Consider the following 21,506-nt stretch of genomic DNA (forward strand, 5'->3'; position numbering starts at 1 on the left):
TCTGTATTTTCTCTAGTTTATTAACCGCTTCGCGCCCACCCTATAGCCAAAAGACGGCTACAGAGCGGATGCTATCTGCCGGGGGGCCGTCCCTGGACACCCCCGTTTACTTCCCTAATGCTCGCAGCCACGGGCGCGCATCGGGGAAGTTCTGTGTTGGCCGTGTCCCTCGGACACAGCCAATCACAGATCGTGCTAAATGGCCAATCACAGTGGCCATTTAGCACTCGATCGGGCTATCCAATGAGCGGTGATCTCATATGTAAACATATGAGATACATCTCTCATCGCCGGCTCCCCTCCTCACACAGAGACAGCGTGTGAGGAGGGAGAGCTTCCGTGCTGCAGCGACTGACAGTGAGTGCAGACACACACACACACACACACACACACAGTAAAACACACACACACATGCCCACCTGTCCCTTGTGCCACCTATCAGTGCCATCTGTCCCCAGTGCCGCCTATCAATTCCACCTGTCCCCAGTGCCACCTATCCATGCCACCTGTCCCCATTGCCTAGTGCCATGTGTCCCCAGTGCCACCTGTCCCTAGTGCCATGTATCCCCAGTGTCACCTGTCAGTGTCACGTGTCATCAGTGCCACATATTAGTGCCATCTGTCATCAGTGCCACGTATTAGTGCCATCTGTCATCAGTGCCACATATTAGTGCCATCTGTCATCAGTGCCACATCAGTGTCACGTTTCATCAGTGCCACAGATTAGTTCCATGTGTCATCAGTGCCATCTGTCATCAGTGTCACGTGCCATCAGTGCCACGTCAGTGTCATGTGTCATTGTCCTGGTGCTCCAGGGCCTTTAAAAGTGTAATAGGTAGTCAACAATTTAGATGTGTAATATATGCTCCTAGAACACGTGATGGAGCTCCCTGCATGTTGGGCATCTCTAAGTGGCCAGGCTGTAAAAAAAAGTCCCACACATGTGGTATCGTAATACTCGGGAGGAGTAGCAGAATTAAATTTGGGGTGTCATTTGTGGTATACACATGCCATGTGAGAGAAATAACCTATTACAATGACAATTTTGTGGGGGGAAAAAAATAAAAACAAAAAAATCTTCATTTTGCAAAGAATTGTGGGAAAAAATGACAACACCAAAAACCTCACTATGCCTCTTACTAAATACATTGGACTGTCTACTTTCCAAAAAGGGGTCATTTGGGGAGTATTTGTACTTTGCTGGCTTGTTCGGGTCGCAAGAAATGAGATAGGCCACCAGTACATCAGATGTGATCAAGTTTGTATGATTCGCCCACAGTTTGTAGACTCTCTAACTTTCACAAAGACCAAATAATATCCACTAATTTGGGTCATTTTTACCAGATATGTAGCAGTATAAATTATGGCCAAAATTTATGAAGAAAAATTTATAATTTGCATAATTTTATCACAGAAACAAAGAAAATTTTGTTTTTTTTCAAAATTTTCTGTCTTTTTTTCATTTATAGCGCAAAAAATAACCCCGAGGTGATCAAATGTCACCTAAAGAAAGCTCTATTTGTGGGAAAAAAGAACAAAAATAATTTGGGTACAGTGCTGCATGACTGAGTAATTGTCATTCAAAGTGTGAGAGCACCGAAAGCTGAAAATTGGTCTGGGCAGGAGGGGTGTTTAAGTGCCCAGTAGGCAAGTGGTTAATTTGTCTGTAGGTTGGGAGTTTACATGTTTGGTATACACAGTCCCATATATGGTGTGTTTTTCTCCACTGTGTCCTGGTCAGTGTAAATTTGGTCACTTAGAATTTGTTATTAACAATTCAGTTCCTCTATTGGTTATCATATAACTATAAGACATCCGCACATAACTCACGTTAATTTTATCTTGTATTTACTTTTTTAAATTATGTTTGTGTGCATCATGATTGCTTACTACTACTGATTTTATTTGTATTTTTGGCCTTCTTTCCTTTTTGTTTTTGTTTTGTGTATTTGGAGCTTATCTCCCTACTTTATTTCATTTTTCATTTTTTTATGTATGTGTAGTATATTTATATGTATATATTTATAAAAAATGTTATTCTTGCCTATAGTTTCAGGGTTCTAAATGTTGTCTATCGTGGTCAATTGTCTGTTGGTATCCACTTGCATTTGTGTTGTGTCTTAGTTTTGAGAGGCTCCTGGTGTTCTTTATACTTTGATGTGTATTTGATGCTTTGAGTTATTCTTTTATATCACACTATAATGAGACACAGCACTATATGCAATTGGGACAGGTACTGACCCCTACCCACACCTGTAGATACGGGGGGGGGGGCTTTTTAATGAATGCCAGTGGCACACCTCAAGGTTATGAGTAAGCACAATGTAGTTGCATGAAACGCGTCCACCTCTGTTATGGCTATTGCACTTGTGGTATGTGTCATGTACTTTTCATGGAGCATTTAATAAATTTAATTTTGCTACGTTGGTGTGCAGCCACTTTCCTTGATTCATGTGCTTGGTCTTAACTGAAATACTTCCTAGGGTGGTAGACATTCATTACTTGCCAAGAGCAATCTCAGACCATCCCCCCTTGCCCCTGAGATTTAGTCTCCTGACCTGGGAGGGTTACAAGGTTTGGAGGTTGAGTCCGCTATAGTTAACAGAGGAAACTTTTACTTTTATGACCGCTAAAGAAATATGTCACTACTGATCATTAAATACTGCGGGCACTCCCAAGGGAATGGCCTGGGATGCCTTTGAGGCCACCCTTTGGGGTTCTGTTGCAGGGGTGATCAAAAGGCTGAGAGATGCCCGGGCCTGGAAAGTGTTTTCTTATGAACAAGCAGTTACTGCTGCTGAGTTAGAGTATATTAAGAAGCCCTCTTCCTCCAAATTATGATCTGTGGAGAAATTGTGCTAGGCAACTAGAATTGCTTCTGCTAGAGAAAACCCAGAAGAATTTATTATACCAGAAGCAATGTCTATTTGAATACGGTGATAAGAATAGTAAAATCCTGGCATATCTCTCCCGAACGGTGTATCCCCCTACCTCTATTTCGGTTATATATGATGGTTCTTCGGTGTATCATACTCAAAGGGAGGAGATTACCAGTATTTTCACTAGTTTTTATACTGACCTATATAGTTCCAGAATAGCATACACTCAAGATGAACTGGCTTGGTATTTGAATGATGTCTCATTAACAGGATTTAAAATGGCAAATAGTGTGGCTCTGAATATATATAACAAAACCATACATAAAAAATTATGTGATTGTGAAAAAACAGAATGTGAATATACAAACAATGTGACATAGAAACTGTGAGAACTGAAAAATATTCGGACTACCCTCAATTCATCATTTGGTTCCATGTTTGGACCCCAAGCGCTGTTGACTCAACTGTCGTAAGACTGATGAGTCCATCTTTTCTGGTAAGAGTATTCTACCTATATTTTTAAATTACTTCAGACAAGTCGATACTCTTGGTTTCACCTGATCTGTGGACTCCTTGATTTCCCTGTGAGAAATACCTACCACAACATTGGTGCACCACTTAATATACGTGGACTTTTTCTTTGGGACTCACTTTTCAGTTATTAATATTTTTCAGTACTCACAGTTTCTATGTCACATTGTTTGTATATTCACATTCTGTTTTTTCACAATCAAATATTTTATTATGTATGGTTTTGTTATATATATTCAGCGCCACACTATTTGCTATTTTATATTTATTGAACTTTGTTTGAAGTGTCGGCAGCTGTTTTGAAGCCTTTTTGGTGTTTGTTTGGCATAGCGCAGTGTTTTCCTTTTTGAATATTTCATTAACAGGATTGTTTGATGAGGATGCCTTACCTATTACTGAAGAAGAAATGGACAAGGCTATATCCACCTTCACTGCAAATAAAACCCCTGGACTAGATGGGTACGCTATTAAATGGTACCGCACATACTCAGAATATCTTACCCCAAGTTACTAGCTATGTACTGAGGCTTTCGTTCAAAATACCTTACCAGCTACCTTATGGGAAGCCTTGATAGTATTGATACCAGTTGGGTTTTGTGGTGCTTGCACGTGCCTGTGATCATTTTAAAATAATTTTTGTGGCCCTGTAGATTACAGGCTCAGACTGTACACCACAGCGCCACTGTTGTCCAAGTCAGCACTAAGCTCTTCCCATTCCATTGAGCAGTCTATTGCCACAAACACAGTGACCCTGCTACTTGACATGAGTAGTAGGCAGAGGTTAGTGGCAGAAGGGTAATGGGCCTTGGTCCCAACCTAAACAGAAGAAAAGTCTCTATATACTGTCTAGGCCTGGAATCCAGAGGCTCTCCAAGGAGATATAAATATATGTTCTTTTCAGCCCATTAAAATGTAATATCAGTATAAATTGTACTTGATGGTATAAGTACTAATTCTGGAACAAACTAGAAATCTCTGAGAGGGTAACACACCTGATCGTAACACATACACCGACTGGGCTTCCTTCCTGAGTGGAACCAAAGAATGGTCAATGCAGCCCAGGATTCCTAGTGAAAGGTGGATACTGATTGTCTGAAATGGAAAATAAAAGTTGTCTTTTATATATCGCTTTTATACACAACAAAATGTGTGCAGTGTTTGGTGTGGTATCCAGTTATCTTGTCCGATGTTTGGCTGCAGATGATCCTGAGCTCTGGGATATCCCACTGGATGCTGTAGAAGTGGAAAATTTCTCCAATGGTAGTGTCCAGTCTGCTCTGACCCTGCCCACACCCCTTGGGCTTCATCAGATGACAACACGCAGCAAGACTCCTCAGCGCCCAGCCAACCAGCGCCAGCCAATGCGACAGACCTCGTGGAATCAATCACACGGAAATCTAACAACACCGCAAAGAGCAGGTAATATGAATCTGTATTGCTGACAAAAATGAATAAACTACAATGTTGCCACGCTGCTAATACATGTAACGACTATATGTCAACCTTCATTGTTGTATTAAAACATATAATATAACGAATATCACATATAAATAGGATTTTTAAAACAGCTTACCTGTAAAATCCTTTTCTTCGGAGTATATCATGGGACAAAGAGCCTTTGATAATTGCTAAGTGGGTTACATGGTCACCATCAGGTGATTGGACACTGGCAACCCAAATTACAAGGCAAGTTCCTCCCCTATATAACCCCTCCCATATGAAGAGTACTTCAGTTTTGTAGCAAAGCAATAAGTATCCCAACGTATAATCCTGAAGACAGTCGGGAGCTCTGTGTCCCGTGATGTACTCTCAAGAAAAGGATTTTACAGGTAAGCTGTTTTAAAAATCCTATCTTCTTGTTCATACATCATGGGACACAGAGCCTTTGATAATTACTAAGTGTGATGTCCCAGAGCAATGGCCAAATTTGAGGGGAGGGAGAGACAGATCAGAAACACAGACCGCCATTGGACGTGAGGACCTATACTGCTGCCTGCAGCACACTACACCCAAAGGTGGCATCCTTATGCCCTCTTGCATCCACCTGATAGAATCTAGTGAATGTAGGGGCACTGGACGACGTAAGGTATTACGCTGACGTCACCTCGTGTCTGCAATTGTTACTCCAGAAAGCACAGGTTTGTATGTGTGCGTCCGGCCGGTGCACCATACTCGAGGCCTGATGTAATCCAGTGTTTGTAAGTGAATTTTATATATTTTCTATACGATTAAAAGTTAAGGTGTTACACTATTTGGAGCCTTCCTATTTTTTTATGTGCAACTGCATTGAACGGAGAGCTTTGTGCGGGAGGGGAGGATTTGGAGAGGACTGAGCTAATCCTAGGCTGTGGAGATTATAAGATCAGAGGGACAGTCTGACGGCGTGAGAGCCTGCAATATCGTTTTTACACCTTTTGTGACCCTCTGTTATGGGGGGTTCATGTTCTTCTGGTAAGGAGTCAATCACTATACAGGTGGTGGTGGATATAACACGGCTCACATGTTTGAAGAATTTTATTTGGATTTGTTGTGTTGTATCACTCTCATCACAGGTGTGTACAATTTATGTTGGACTTTATTTATATTTTAGAATTTTTGTTGGACTTTATTCATACATCATTTTTGTGGACTATATTTGTTTTACTTGTGATGACCAGTGTTTTTGATTTTTGCTCTAATTTGTGTTTTTACACAAGGTATCATTTTATTTAAGCAATATTATTATATATTGATGCAGGGTTGGGCACAGTATAAGGTGAGGGGTTCAGATTCACATGGTCTTGAGATATTCATGTGACCAGTGTAATCTGATTCTGTTTGTTGAACAGAGCACCTAAGCCTGAATAATAACCTGTCAAATCCATCTAGAGATAGTGGACTTTGACGCTGCCTGGCCCTTTTTGGGGCCTTCTGGCATTATAAATAGGCAATCAGTCTTTTGTATCTGATCCGTTGCCTGCGGATAGATTTTGACTGCTCTTACAACATCTAAAGAGTGTAACAACTTCTCCATGGCCTACGGATCTGGAAAAAAGGATGGTAGGACCACATCTTGATTCAGATGGAATCCTGAAACCACTTTCGGCAAAAATAGTCGGGTGAGGACGCAACACCACGCTCTTTGTGAAAAATCCTTACATGAAAGAGCTACTAATTCCGATACCCTCCAAGCTGAGGATATGGCTACTAGGAAAACCAAAAGTTTGTAAAACGGACAAAACCCAAATTTAAATCCCACGGGCACACGGGAGGCTTAACCAGTGGATTCAAGCGCAGTGCCCCTTGAACAAAGGCTGGAATCAAGGAATGAGAGGCAAGCGGTCTTTGAAAAAAATACAGACAAGGCTGAGATCTGGCCCTTGATAGTGGTCAAGGCCAGCCTCATTTCTACGCCCAATTGAAGAAAGGCAAGAATCCTGCTAATGGCATACCGTCTAGGATGCCACCCACTGGATTCACATGAGGAAACATATGCCTTCCAGATTCTGGAAGAGATGAGCCTAGAGGCCGACTTCCTAGCATTAACCAGAGTGGATAGGACTGGACCCAAGAGCCCACGGCTCTTCCGGATGTGGGTCTCAACAGCCAAACTGTCAAATTCAGACTTCGTAAGGCAGGATGTAATATTGGACCCTGTGAGAGTAGATCTGGGCGTAGCGGAAGAACCCAAGGTCTTCCCTCTGCCATCTTTACGATCTCTGAATACCAAGGTTCCCTGCCCTTTTGACCCTCTGAAGGAATCACGTGAGATGCGGAACTGGAGAGAACGCATAGATCAGAAAGTACTGATACCACGGAATCGCTAAGGCATCTGACCCTTGTGCCAGCGGATCCCTTGTTCTTGACACAAAGAAAGCTGTCCAGATTCTTGTTGAACCTGAAAGCTAACATGTCTACATCCGGGGTACCCCATTTCCAACATATGGCCTGAAATATGTTGGGTTTTAGAGACCATTCTTCTGGACACAGCTGCTGGCGGCTCAGAAAATCCACCTGACAATTTTCTACCCCTGGAATGAAGACCGCAGACAGGCAGGGGACATGCTTTTCTACCCAAGCTAAAATGTGATTCACCTCCTTCTTGGCATCCAGACTCCTGTTGCCCCCTTGGTGATTGATAAGGATGAGCTCAAGCGTGTTCGCAAACAGCACGTGCAGAGTCCGCCAGGAAGTTGGCACTGCAGAGCGCTAATCACAAGCAGTGATACATTGTCCCGATGCGTGGCTGCAAAGATCGGAAAATGTCTCACTGCTTGTGATTAGCACTCCCCAGTAGCGACTTCCTGGTGGGCTCTACACATGCTGTTTGCGAACACGCCTGAGCTCATCCTTAGTGATTGAAGAGCCCTTTTGCTTCGGACCATCCTCCCTAGGAAGAAGCTTCTTCCAGGACTGCTCTCCAGCCTACAAGGCTGGCATCTGTGGTTACAACATTCCAAGTAACTGTAACAAAGGATTTTCCTTTCAGTAAATTCTCTGTTAGTAACCACCAATTGAGGCTCTGGCGTACCCATGTTGACAGGCACATTGGAAGATCCAAGGCTTGAACTCCCTTGTTCTAGGCAGATAGGATGTTGCTCTGTAAAGGTCTCAAGTGAAACTGGACATAAGGAACAGCCTTGAATAAGGCTACCATTCTCCCTATTAACCTCATACATAGTTGAATGGAAGGATTTTTCCTTGTTTTGACTACTTGGACCAAATCCTTTATGGCTTTGGCTTGTGACTTTGGTAAGAATACTCTGCTTTGGACTGTGTCTATGACAATGCCCAAATATTCCTGCCTTTTTAGGGGCTGTAAGGAGAATTTTTCTAGATTGAAGACCCAGCCTAGGTACTCTAAATACTTCACTGTGCTGAGCACATTGCTGTCTAAGCGTGCTACGGACTGTTCTACGAGTAGAAAATCATCCAGATAAGCTGTTACTGCTATGCCTCGAGCCCTTAGCTTTGTCAGGGGCGGGGCTAGAACCTTCATAAACACTCGAAGTGCGGTAGCAAGACAGAAAAGTAGGGCCACAAACTCTAAGTGGCGCTGCTCCACCACAAACCTTAGAAACCTTTGGTGAGCGGAGAAAATTGGCACACGTAAATATGCATCTTTGATGTCTAGCGATGCCAGAAATTCTCCTCCGTGAAGGGTGGAAACCACTGAGTGGATTGACTCCATGCAGAAAGAATGGATGTTTAGGAACTGAGTCTTTTAGATCTAGAATAGGTCTGACATCCCTGTTTGGTTTTGGAACTGTATAGAGGTTTGAGTTGAACCCCGAGCCTTGCTCTTCTTTGGCTACTTCTATAACCACCCCCTGGGATAACAGGTGTTCTAAGCCCAGAAGCAAGGGCCTCCTTTTTTCTGGATCTTTGGAGACTCTTGGCCTTAGAAAGTAGGATGGCGGAAGCTCCTGAAACTCCAGCTTGTAGTCCAGAGACACCGTGGAGTTTATCCATTTGTCCTGAACCTCTTCCCACCAGGCGTCTGCAAACCGCAGCAGCCTTTCCCCCACTCGGGCGAGCAGGAGCGCCTCTTCATAAGGAGGCTTTGGGGTTCTGCTTAACAGATCTTGGACCCCAATACTTTTTTGGCCCTTGGGCCTGGCCTTGGACTTTTCCCATAGTATTGGACTGGGGAGGCAGTCGCCACTACCTGAAGGTCGAGGCTCCAGGAGCTGGGGAAAGAGAATACCTAAATGAGGGACGTTTACTCTTCTTAACCGGCAACAAAGTGGTCTTGCTCCCGGTAATCCTCTGGCTATATTTGTCCAAATCATCCCCAAACAAGTGTTCCCCATGAAACAGAACGCAGTCAAAAATCTTTTGCATGAAGCCTCAGCTTCCCAATGTTTAAGCCAAAGGGACCTGTGCATGCGTACCAGCAGGAGAGTAAGGCGGCATGCTTGCTGAACAGAATCCATGGCATCAACTGCAAAATATAAGGCCTTAGGAAGGTCTGCCTAAACCTCGACTTGTTCAGTGGGGAGGAGGTTAACCACCTACTTAATTTGTTCCTTTAGGAATTGGCACATGCCAACTGCTGCAACTGCAGGTTGGACCACTGCGCCAGCCATAGAAAAGGAGGCTTTAAATAAAGATTCCAGTTTTTTGCCAGTTGGATCTTTGAACCCCTGTGCATTGTCCACAGGGCAGGTTAGGGTTTTATTTAAACAGGAAACAGCCGCATCAATTGCTGGCACACCCCATTTCTTGGTGAATTTTTCCTCTATCGGATAAAGAAGGGAAAACTTTCTAGGAGGAGAAAATAGCTTATTTGGGTAAACCTAGTCCTCATACAACAATTTTTCCAGCAAGGGATGAATTGGAAAGATATACGCAGCCTGTGGGGATTTCCAGGATCCCAAGGAGGAAACGGAGGATATGGCAGCCTCAGGAGAGGGCAATTTGTATGTGGCACGCACCAACTCAGTATAATATTGTACCTGCACCTTGAGGGCCTGAGAGGAAGAAGAAAGCTTCTCCTCATCCCCTGAATTCTTCTGACTGCTCCTGATCCCCATCTCAGAATAGGGGTACTTCATCATTTTCAGATTGCTCATCCAATAAGGAACCTAGAGCAGAGGCAGGGGATCTAGCCTGTTTTCTGCTAATCTTTAAGGAAGTTGTGATTAAAGTAGTAATCCTTCCTTCTAAACCATCCAATGCACCTTTCATAGTGTCTTCAGTGACATACACAGGGGCTGCAACATCGGGAGAGGCTGCAAAGCCTTACAGGGGCAATGACTCATCCTGTGAGGCTGCCTCCAGTCTTTCGGGGGGGATGGTATCCTGCAGGCATGTCCAGAACCCCTAGATCTAGGCGGTGACTTCTTAGTGCCCATTTTTACGGGGAGATGTAGTCCTAAGCTGCAAAAGCAGAGGTACTAGTATAGATACAATCACTGCCCTAGTCTTACAATATAATCATTAGCTTAGTCTGCACAACCTGATGCCGAGTAGGTGTCTTAGGTATGCCTGGATCCGAATCCACTGAGATGCTTACTGCCCACAGCTCTGTGTCCCACCACTTACAGGGGCTCCGACGTCCTGGGCTTTAAACATTGCTGCCTGCGCACTGATGCGCCATGCACACCACATGTGCACGGCGTAAAAGTGCGCCCCTTGCGCGCATGTAGGACCATCATGGCAGTGGCCGAGAGGGGAGGAGACCTCTGGAGGACTTTGTGGGACCCCAAGGCTACAGGATCCCCTTTCAGTTTATGTGGCAGAGCGTGCAGCTGAGGAGGTGAGCGGCTTCACAGACCAACTTCACTGAGCGTGTATTCTGGAAGGCATGTAAGTAAACACCATTTGTCTCCTACGCCCTCTAGTGGAGGACACCGGGTAAGACATGAAAAAAACTACTCGTAGAAGATAATCCTTAAGGTAAATACCTAGAATTGTCTTCACTTACCTTATCGCCGCTGCAGGAAAATGCTGAAAACAGTCAGATCCAACCTTCGCCCATCACGGCGGGTAATGTTGTGCCAACCTTTAGGGTTCTGGGTTCCTACTTACAGGATCCTCTTCCCTGGACTCTGCCAGAAAACTTTTCGTGCAACTTTTAATTTGGGCCCCAAAGTGCTGGATCTCAGAGCCCAGTCCTCAAAGATAAACATTACAGGCAAAACCTTGTTTCTTCTTTCACGAGGCTCGGGTACCATCCATCCTAGGCGTATTTTTTGGCCAGAGGTGTGGATCCAGTTGTATAGCTCCTAGGCCCCCGCAAAGACCATCAAAGAGAGCTCTCTTCTTAGCACATCTTCAACGTGACCAACCGCCTTAGACACTGGCGAAAAAAAAACTGAGGTACTCTCTATATGGGAAGGGTTATATAGGGGAGGAACTCGCCTTGTAATTAGGGTTGCCAGTGTCCAATCACCTGATGGTGACTAAGCCACTTAGTAATTATCAAAGGCTCTGTGCTCCGTGATGTATGAACAAGAAAATATCCTTATGTGAAAGTCACCATTCAATTACAGTGCTACAGCAATCATTAAACATAAATGTGTTGAGCACTCCTCCACCGCTCTACTCAGTTATATATTCATATATGTGCTGAAATATAGTTCAACATTCCTGATAATCAAAGAGTATTCCCTTATTGGTATACTATGCAACCACAACTCCAGTGCTGCACTCCAGTCACGAGTGTTCCTCCTCAGTGTAAGTAGTGCCTTCACCTTCAACACATGATCCACATTACACATTATTCAGGAAGATGGAAGATTTGGATAATCTAAAGGAAAGAAAGTTATGGGTCCTAGTGAAATAAAGAAATTAATTGTGAGTCTTGAATCTATACTCTAATATATTCTAATCTATACTGAGCATTACTGTGTTTATTAAAAAAGTGCAGGGCTGGAGAGGAGGAGGAGATTGAAGACTGAGACCTTAATCTCTTTCTCTGAGTTAAAAGGGAAACATCGGGGGTCTTGGCCGCCTTATATTTCCCAGGAGTCCCCTGACCATGTATTGCGCTGCAGTGCATTGTTACAGCACAGTGAGCGCATGTTTTATTTCTTTTTTTTTTTTAATCATTCAACTCTGGTGTCACATTAAAATGAGGCAGGAATACATTTTATTGTAACACAGAAGAACACAGCTCATACGTGAACAGCTCTTTAAAGCGGGACTTACCACAGTTTTCACAATTTCAAAAAAAGTAAAAAATGTGTTATTTATTAAATAACTTAAAGCATTTGTGTAGAAATTGAGTTATTACTGTATTAATAACTATATTTCAATAATTCTAATTGATGAGGAAAGTTCCAAGGAAATCCGTTAAGTTCTCGTGTAAAAACTCCAAAATTGATTTAATAATAAAAATGGCAAAATATTACAAAAAAAACCTGTGTCAAAATGTAGAATATAAAATAACATCGATGAGTTTCTTATTCTTAAAATGAAGATTGTATAAATGTATCTTTGTGTGTGTATGTGTGTGAGAAGGTTTGTCAGCCTCCTCCAATGTCTCCTCGTGTCTGCCAGAGTGCAAGTCTGCTCTCAAGAAAACCTGTCTGTTTTTCTACTCCTACAACTAAACCCCCACCCTTTTCCCAATTAAAGATGGTTTAAAGTTTCTCTGAGCTCTGTCGTACCACAGAAAAAAGCCCACAAATTCTGAATGAGCAAATTCCCTCCTACCTCATCCAACAGGATGTTGAAATACAAAACCGTCTGTAATCATAAGATTGGGATAGCAAAACCTTTTAACTTATACAATACAAGTTTCATATCTTCTAAACCAAATACTACATATATCAGTAGATTATATATGTTTAAAATGAAATGCACGTAATGATAATCCTAATCAGGAAATACTGTAATATAAAGAAATAACTTGTATCATACTGAAACTCTGTGTCTTTGGACAATAATGTAACCTTATTTCTTACAATGGGGGAGGTGAATGGTCAACTCAATCTAAATTAAGGCATATGTGAGAAGTACATAGAACTGCTTTCCCAAGAAATGTATTTGAAGCTTCAAACAGACACTTACATAAATATACGTAAAAATCTATATATACATTTATTTCACTTTATCCATATCTAGAATATATAATGATATACATAAGCAAGTCAATAATTCTCAAAAGACCCAAACCATTTATACATTTTAATATTCTAACAGTTTGTTACCCTAACACTTAGTATTCTTGATACGTGCCTGATGTGTCATGTACTTATATGAGAAAGTATCCTGTTCTTTTTGTATTGCTTCCTTTATGTGAAATTCCTCGTGTTCCTGCTAGTCCCCTTCAGTGTACTGCTTCTCCTTCCCCCAGCTCGTATGCAGCTGAGAACAGAGGGAATGTGATCACTTATAAAAAAAAAAAAAAAGAAGGGAAAATTGTATTTATACTGTTTATTTTTTTTTGTATATCTATACACAAATGTTTTGCCTTTCATTTATATTTTAAAATGAATGAGATGTTTTACAAGGTGATTGTTTACAATCACTTTAATATAATTTTATTGTGTATTTTTAAAGGTATGTTGTGTTTGTGGGTACCAATAATTTTAGTGTATTTTTAGTGTAGCACCCTCTAGTGTGTGCTACTAGTAGTGAGAGTAGGAAAAACATAGCTGGCTCTGGGTTACACCTGAGTCATTAAATCTGGGTCAGGGTTCCTAGAGGCCAGGGCCGGATGACTCATCCTGGTAGCTCTCTGGTACCTCCTCCTGTTTCCAGAATGTTGGAGAATTTTCTGGAACTAGTGGGAGGAGCTGCCTTGGGCATGAGACATGGCAGCAGCAGAGGAATTCCAGTGGAAGATGAAGAAGCAGTGCTGAGGGAGGCTGTCAGTGACCCTTAAGGGACCCCTTACCAGGGAGGGGAGAAGCCTCATGCAGAAACTCGGGAGGCTGGCCCGGAAGGAAGGATCCCATCGCAGGAGACAGTTGGAGGGATTTAAGCTGGAGAGGCAGCAGAGAGAGCAAGGAGAGACAGTGAGTAGACCAGCACAGTGCAGAGATAGACAAGGGGAGAGACTGCCAGCTGTAGCAGTGATCTTTTGAAGACAGCAGTGTACAAGTTTTCATCCGACCTTGCCCTGGGAAGTCTCTGTGTGTGTGTGTGTGTGTGTGTCAGTCAGCAGGACTTGGAAGAGAAATGGCCAGGTGCTAGTGGCAGCCAGGTTGGCTATCATTCTGCAAGGAAATGTAACTGGGATCAGTGGCCACAGGAAAGCAGAAGGTGAGGTGAATAGCTGCTCACTCTAATTTTGTACTTTGACAAGGGACTGAGATTTCCTGCCTGCGATAGGCTGTTGCTGAACTAACAATATACAGTAAAGAGGGGGACACACAATGAGATTATTGGATGGATAATCTGTTTCTCTTTCATTCATTGACGGACACCGCACCTTTAATCTTGACCTCAGGGTTATATCGCCACCTTCAGGAGAGGACTAGGCAGAACATGTAAAAACAGCAAAACTGCACAGTACAGCCCAGGGGCCGGTCCTACTGGCTATAACCCCTCACTCTGCTTCCAGCAGCTTTGTTTTTTTCTGCCTAGTTTAGGAGTAGGACCTGGCTCCCGGTGGGGACCATTGGTCCTCAAAATTTTTTCTTTCTCTTACGTTCACCGACTGACACCGCTCCTTTCTTAGACCATCGGGTTGTTACGCCACCTTCAGGAGAGGACTAGGCAGAACATGTTATAATAAAACTAGAACTTTCTAGTTCCGCCCAAGGGGCGGTCCCTTAGGTAACAACTCCTCAGCCTGCTACTGCAGCCTCAGTTTTTTCCTGCCTAGTGAAGAAGGACCTAGGAACCCTGCGGGCCCATCGGTCCATGAATTTTTCTGCAGAAGTTTTTGCCTTTTCCGCAAGATTAAATATCCTGTGCTCTGCTATCAACAGCCAGCTGGGTGGCAGGCTGGATACCCTTATCCTTGTAGTCTCTCCAACCTGGCCAGCGAGTGTGTGCAGACCAGAGCTCCGCGCTGGGTCGGCCACGACATGCCCCCAGATCCAGGGGCACCTGGTGGGCATAATGCCCCGGGGGGGCACACATATGACCGGTCTACTGATGTCTGCGTCACAGTGTGCCGGGCTAGCAGCCACCCCGTACTGATTGGAGAGTGGTTCTGTGATGGAATGTCTCCCACCTCTTCAGGACTGGTAAGTACAGCTCTCCCTGCCTCGGTGGGGCTGAGCAGCTGGGCATTCCCTGGGAGGTCGATTCGGGGGTCCCTCACCTCCCCCTCTGCTCTCTATAGCTTCCCTTCCCTGTGGGGGATGCTGCATGGGCTGCTGAGCGGTGTGTGTGCCATAGACAGGGGCTCCCTGGGGGGGGCTCATATCTGGGGAGTACTGCGCTGTATAGCTGTGCCCTGGATGTGTGTAGGTCTCTCCCCTGAGGTATCTGGAGGCTGTGTCTGCTGATCGCTGTAGCGCTGTTTTACCGCCATTTCCATTTCTCTGCCTGTTTTTTCACTGTCTTCATTGCATACAGTGCTCGACAGCCATGTTTGGGGTGACCAGGGAGCAGCATGCTCTGTCTCCATTTTCCTGTAGTCCGGCGGCCATTTTCCCTGTGATTATGTCCGTTATACTGGATGCTCTTCGGCCATTTTGTTGAAGCCTGAACACATTTTTCAGCTTCAGTGCTATTCAGAACAGCTAAGCACAGCATGGTTTTATCTCCTATGCATCTGGGAGCTGACACAGGCACACCGACTGACACAGCACCCTCCCCTCCTATTTTTGTCTACGTTATACTGCTTGTTGATGTACTGAGGCTGCAGTAGCAGGCTAAGGGGTTGTTACCTAAGGGACCGCCCCTTGGGTGGAACTAGAAAGTTCTAGTTTTATTATAACATGTTAGCATCTTCTGCCTAGTCCTCTCTTGAAGGTGGAGTAACAACCCGATGGTCTAAGAAAGGAGCTGTGTCAGTCGGTGAATTACAGAGAAAAGGATTTTACGGTGAGTACAAAAAATCCTATTTTTTTTCTGCATTTTTTAATTCCTGTGATCTACAATCAACAGCTGGGCTGGGTGACAGGCTGAATAATATAGATCCTGGTAGTTTCCCCAGCCTGGCCATCGAGCGACATGCCTTGTCTGATCCAGGGGTGGCCAGTGAGCTATATGCTTTGGGGCACACATATGACCGTGCTACTGCTCTCCGTGTCACAGTGTGCCATGGCCGTTAGCCACCCCGTACTGCTCGGGTGATGGGTCTGTCCATGGAATTCATCCAGCTGTCCCTGCAGGAAGACTAAGTATGGTTCCACCTGTCTCGGCAGGATGGAGCAGCTGGGCATTCCCTGGCATGTCCCCATATGCGTCGGGCATCAGAGGCTTCCGCAATTTGCGGTTGGGGATGAGCACTACCAATTTCTAGCTCTCCCTTTTGGCCTAGCGTCTGCACCAAGGGTTTTCACCGAGGTGCTAGCCACAATTCTGGCATTGGTAAGGCAACGAGGGATCGCAATCGTGGGTTACTTGGACGAACCTCCTTCTGAGAGCAGCTTTCGCCTTAGAATTAAGGGAGGATGTGGCAATCACCATACAGACTCATCGGGAGTTTGGTTGGTTACTGAACCTCCAGAAGTCGGTGTTGGTGCCGACTCAACGCCTGGAGTACCTGGGCTTGTTTCTGGACTCCTCAGAGGCGAGAGTCTTTCTCCCTTCAGACAAGCTGCAAACTCTTCAAGCTGCAGTGGGTGAAGTTGTTGGTATTCCGCAGGTGGTCATTGCTGTGTTTTTTGCATGCGATTCCTGGGTCTCATGGTAGCCACTTTCGAGGCGGTACCGTATGCTCAATTGCACACTCGAGTCTTGCAGAAAGAGATCCTTTCCAAATGGGACAAATCCTTCGTTATCCCTGGATTGTCAAATTCGGGTGAGCCAGCTAGACAGGGAGTCTCTTCTCTGGTGGCTGAGGTCTTTGTCCCTTCAGTCCGGGAAGTAGTTCCTTCCTCTTCACTGGACGGTGATCACAACGGACGCTAGCCTGACTAGTTGGGAGGGGGGAGTTTGCGGCGTACACTCGGCCCAGGGTCGCTGGACACTAGAAGAATCCCGCCTGCCGATCAATGTGCTGGAGCTTCGGGTGATCAGGCGGTGGTTCTCCACATGGTCACAGAAGCTGCAGGGGTGTCCGGTCAGGATCCAGTCGGACAACGCCATGGCGATCAACCATCAAGGAGGAACAAGGAGCTCTGCTGCAGTACTAGAGGTCACTCACATCCTGCGGTGGGCAGAGCGACGCGTGCCGGCTCTGTCAGCCATATACATTCCAGGCGTAGAAAACTGGCAGGTAGACTACCTAAGTTGTCAGATGCTGAACCAAGGGGAATGGTCACTGCATCCGGATGTATTTTGGCTCCTCTGCCTAAGGTGGGGCATAACAGATGTGGATCTCTTGGCTTATCGACTCAATCGGAAGGTACAGAGGTTTGTGGCCAGGTAAAAAAAAGATCCCTGGGCAGGTGCGGCAGACACGGTGGCTCCATGGGGGCATTATTGGCTGATTTATGAATTCCCCCACTCAAACTTCTACCACTTCTGCTACGCAGAGTGGAGGCCAAGGGGATTCCGGTGATTATGATTGCCCCAGATTGGCCTCAGCGTCCATGGTACGCCAACATAGTACGAATGATGGCGGATGTTCCTTGGCGGCTGCCCATGCGAGAGGACCTTCTGTCGCAAGGTCCAATACTTCATATCCTGCTGTACCGTCGCTGGTTAACGGCATGGCTGTTGAAAGCCAGGTTCTAAGGGACGGAGGTCTGTCGGATTCGGTAATCTCCACTATGCTGAGGGCACGGAAATCATCTTCTTGAAGATTTATCCTCGTACGTGGAAGGCCTACATCTCCATGTGTGAGGAGATGGGGCGGCATCCACATACATATTCAGTTTCCAGGATCCTGCTGTTCTTGCAGCGAGGAGTGGATCAGAAACTTGCATTAAGCACCATTAAGGGGCAGGTATCAACTTTGATTGTCTTTTTTTCAGTGACCTTTGGCGACTCATTCATTGGTGAGTACGTTTGTTCAGGGGGTTCGACATGTGGTCCCTCCGGTTTGACCACCGCTGCCTCCGTGGGATTTGAATCTGGTGCTCTCGGTGCTTCAGAAACCGCCGTTTGAAAACATTAGGGAGATCCCCTTATTGACATTAGTCCTTCTAGTGGCTATTACATCTGCCAGGAGGGTTTCTAAGTTGGCGACCTTGTCATGCAAGTCTTCCTACTTGGTCCTCCACAAGGATAAGGCAGTGCAGCGTCCGCAGCCTTCATTTCTTCCAAAGGTTGTTTCGGCCTTTCATCTAACTGAGCACATTGTGCTTCCGTCTTTATGTGTTCGGCCTTCACATCCCAAAGAGGTTGCTTTGCATTCCTCGGACGTGGTCCGGGCTCTGCGGGTGTATATGTCTTCTACGGCTCCTTTCCGAAGGTCGGACACTGTTTGTATCGGTGGCTGGTCCGAAGAAGGGCCTGGCGGTCTCGTCGGCCACCATTTTTCGGTGGTTCGGGTCTTAAGGGGGCAGGTGACCCCTTTCCTGTCACGGCACATTCAGCCAGGGCAATTGGTGCCTCCTGGGCTTTCCGACATCAAGCGCCCGTTTCCCAGGTGTGTAAGGCAGCGACCTGGTCGTCTGCTCACACTTTCACTAAATTTTACAAGGTTGATGTGAGCACATCTTCGGATGCTTGCTTCGGCCGCAAGGTTTTGCAGATGGCTGTTTAAGGTTGCAACTCCTCCGTGGAGGAGTTCTGTTTTTTTATGCATGGAGTTTTTCTTGCTGTTCCCACCTCTCGTTTTTTTTGACGCTTGGGGTTGTCCCTAAGGTCAAGATTAAAGGTGCTGTGTCAGTCAATGAACGTCAGAGAAAAGGATTTTACGGTGAGTACAAAAATCCTATTTTATTTGCATGCTAGTCTCATATCAAAAATGAAGAGGTTATTCAACAAATGAAAATTCTCATATGACAGAATACAACTTCAGAAGTGATGTAATGTGTTGAATTGATTTGTAATGTATTCTTTCATTTCCGAGCATGCATAGTGTTGCTCTTATGATTATTTTGGATGAAAACTGTAAACCAAAATCAAACGTTGTGTTCACTTATGATAAAAAATTTATAGCCTGCACCTTCTGGTTTTGTTTGAGAGTCGGAATCGTTGTTGAAATCATTATACTAACGATCAGATAATTGACCTTCGTATGAAATTTTACTTCCGATTTTCGGGAGTGAGCCAGCAGAAGCTGTACATAGGAACCGAGTTTATGAAGGTGGCAGGAAGAAGAGGAGTATGTAAATAGAGAGGAAGTGTCCCTGAAGTTATGTTGTCATACTGGAAATCCCATAATCAATTACCCCATCCAAGTTATCATCCCCTAATAAAACCACAAAAACAAGCCAAATTCCCTGTATACACGGTCGGACATTCCGACAACAAAATCCGTCTGATTTTTCTTTATCGTACATCATAGGACACAGAGTCTCAAGTAATTACTTGGTGGGTTATAGGCCTACCTTCAGGTGTTGACACTGGTATAACCGATACAGGAAGTTGACTCCCCTATATAACCCCTCCTCCTTCCAGGAGCACTCAGTTTTTTCGCCAGTGTCTAAGGTGTTGGTCACGAGTGAAGATGTGCTCTGCGGAACTCCAGGAGGGATCCATGCTGGATTTAAAGAAACCTCCACAATCAGATCCATCCTCGCCACTGAGGCCATAGAATGGTACCTAGACCTCGATGCAAGAACAAGGTTTTGCCTGTAATGCTTCTCTTTGAGAGCTGGACCCTAGGAACCAGGACGCCTTTTGGTCTTGCTACATTTCCTAAAGTTGTCCTGAGGGGTGATATACAAGGCCCAAAGGAGCGGAACCCCTTTTAAAAGGGCCCCAGTCTTTGAGCGTGTTTAAACGCAGCCCGCCGTGATGGGTGAAAGTTGGATTTGTCTGTTAAATCAGCAGTATCCTGCAGCGAGGACAAGGTAAGGGAAGAAGCTTTGCTTTTTCCTTCAATATACCTTATATGCCTTATAAATGTCTCCTCTATAAGGAGTAGCTTAGGCCGCGTACACACGGGCGGACTGTTCGCTCAACTTTGTCCGCTGAACAGTGTTTCAGCGGACAGTCCGTTCGTGTGTGGGGCTTCAGCGGACAGTTTCAGCGGACAGTTTGACGAACAAAGTTTTTTGGAAATTCCGAAAAACTGTCCGCTGAAACTTGGTTTGAGCGGACAGCCCGCCCGTGTGTAGGCCACTTTCGAAATGAGCAAACTGTTCCCGCTCGGAGGAAAGTCTGCTCATTTCGAGCGCGTCTCCAGGTAGGCGGGGCCCGCGAGGGAGACGTCGCGGGCCCCGCCGCCTGGTATGGACTTAAAGGGGAACCCCAACGCCGAAAAAAATCGGCGTGGGGGTCCCCCCAAAGTCCACAACAGACCCTTGTCCGAGCACGCTACCCGGCCGGCTCGCTCGCCCCCCCTCCCGAGCCGTACCAGGCCGCGTGCCCTCAACATGGGGGGTGCCTTGGGGAAGGGGGGGCCGCGCGGCCCCCCCCACCCCAAAGCACCTTGTCCCCATGTTGATGAGGACAAGGGCCTCTTCCTGACAACCCTGGCCGTTGGTTGTCGGGGTCTGCAGGCGGGGGGCTTATCGGAATCCGGGAGCCCCCTTTAATAAGGGGGCCCCCGGATACCGGCCCCCCACCCTATGTGAATGAGTATGGGGTACAATGTACCCCTACCCATTCACCTGTAAAATAAAAGTACCCAAAAAAAAACACAACACACGAGATAAAATATTTTATTGCACAGCTCCGGGGGTCTTCCGTCTTCGGGGGTCTTCTCGCCGGACTCCTCCGCTATCTTCTTGTAGCTCTTTTGCTAGCGGAGGAGTCCGGCTTTCTTCCTCCCCGCCGCCGGCCTCTTCTCCCGACTTCGGGGGTCTTGTCCCCCTCTTCGGTTCTTCTGCCGGGCCACCGCGCCTTCTTATAGCTCTTTTAGAGGCGGTGGCCCGGTCTTCTGTCGCCGCTGTCGCCTTCCGTTCTTCTTCTTGTTCTTCTTCTCCAGGAGATGTTGACACGTCGCTCTCTCCGGCCGGAATGCCAGAGCCGCGCTGCGCGGCCACTTGTATAGTGACAATGGGGCTGTGTCACATGGTATATGTCACATGGGTTGGTCACATGGGTTGATGTCACATGGGGACTATGACATCGTAAGGGGGCGGGGTCACCATGTGACCAACCCATGTGACATATACCATGTGAGACCGCCCCATTGTCACTATATAAGTGGCCGCACAGCGCGGCTCTGGCATTCCGGCCGGAGAGAGCGACGTGTCAACATCTCCTGGAGAAGAAGAAGAACAAGAAGAAGAACGGAAGGCGACCGGAAGGCGACAGCGGCGACAGAAGACCGGGCCACCGCCTCTAAAAGAGCTATAAGAAGGCGCGGTGACCCGGCAGAAGAACCGAAGGCGGCGGCGACAGAAGACCGGGCCACCGCCTCTAAAAGAGCTATAAGAAGGCGCGGTGGCCCGGCAGAAGAACCGAAGAGGGGGACAAGACCCCCGAAGTCGGGAGAAGAGGCCGGCGGCGGGGAGGAAGAAAGCCGGACTCCTCCGCTAG

At 45.9% G+C, this 21,506-nt stretch overlaps 1 protein-coding gene across 6 annotated transcripts in view; it reads left to right on the top strand.

The window, feature by feature from the left end:
- Positions 1 to 21,506, top strand: part of RAD52 (RAD52 DNA repair protein) — a 322,154-nt gene that overhangs the window by 223,434 nt on the left and 77,214 nt on the right. For 5 of the 6 annotated variants that reach the window (XM_077468921.1, XM_077468920.1, XM_077468923.1 and 2 more), the window contains one exon: positions 4,611 to 4,829. The exons of the other annotated variant lie outside the window; for it this stretch is intronic. In XM_077468921.1, coding sequence (XP_077325047.1) covers positions 4,611 to 4,829 — 219 coding nt within the window. The remainder of the gene's footprint in view (positions 1 to 4,610; positions 4,830 to 21,506) is intronic. 6 annotated transcript variants of the gene reach the window in all.

Source organism: Lithobates pipiens, unplaced genomic scaffold, assembly GCF_037356315.1.
Source record: "Lithobates pipiens isolate NorthernLeopardFrog02 unplaced genomic scaffold, aLitPip1_a1.2 Scaffold_8, whole genome shotgun sequence".
Lineage (NCBI taxonomy): Eukaryota > Metazoa > Chordata > Amphibia > Anura > Ranidae > Lithobates > Lithobates pipiens.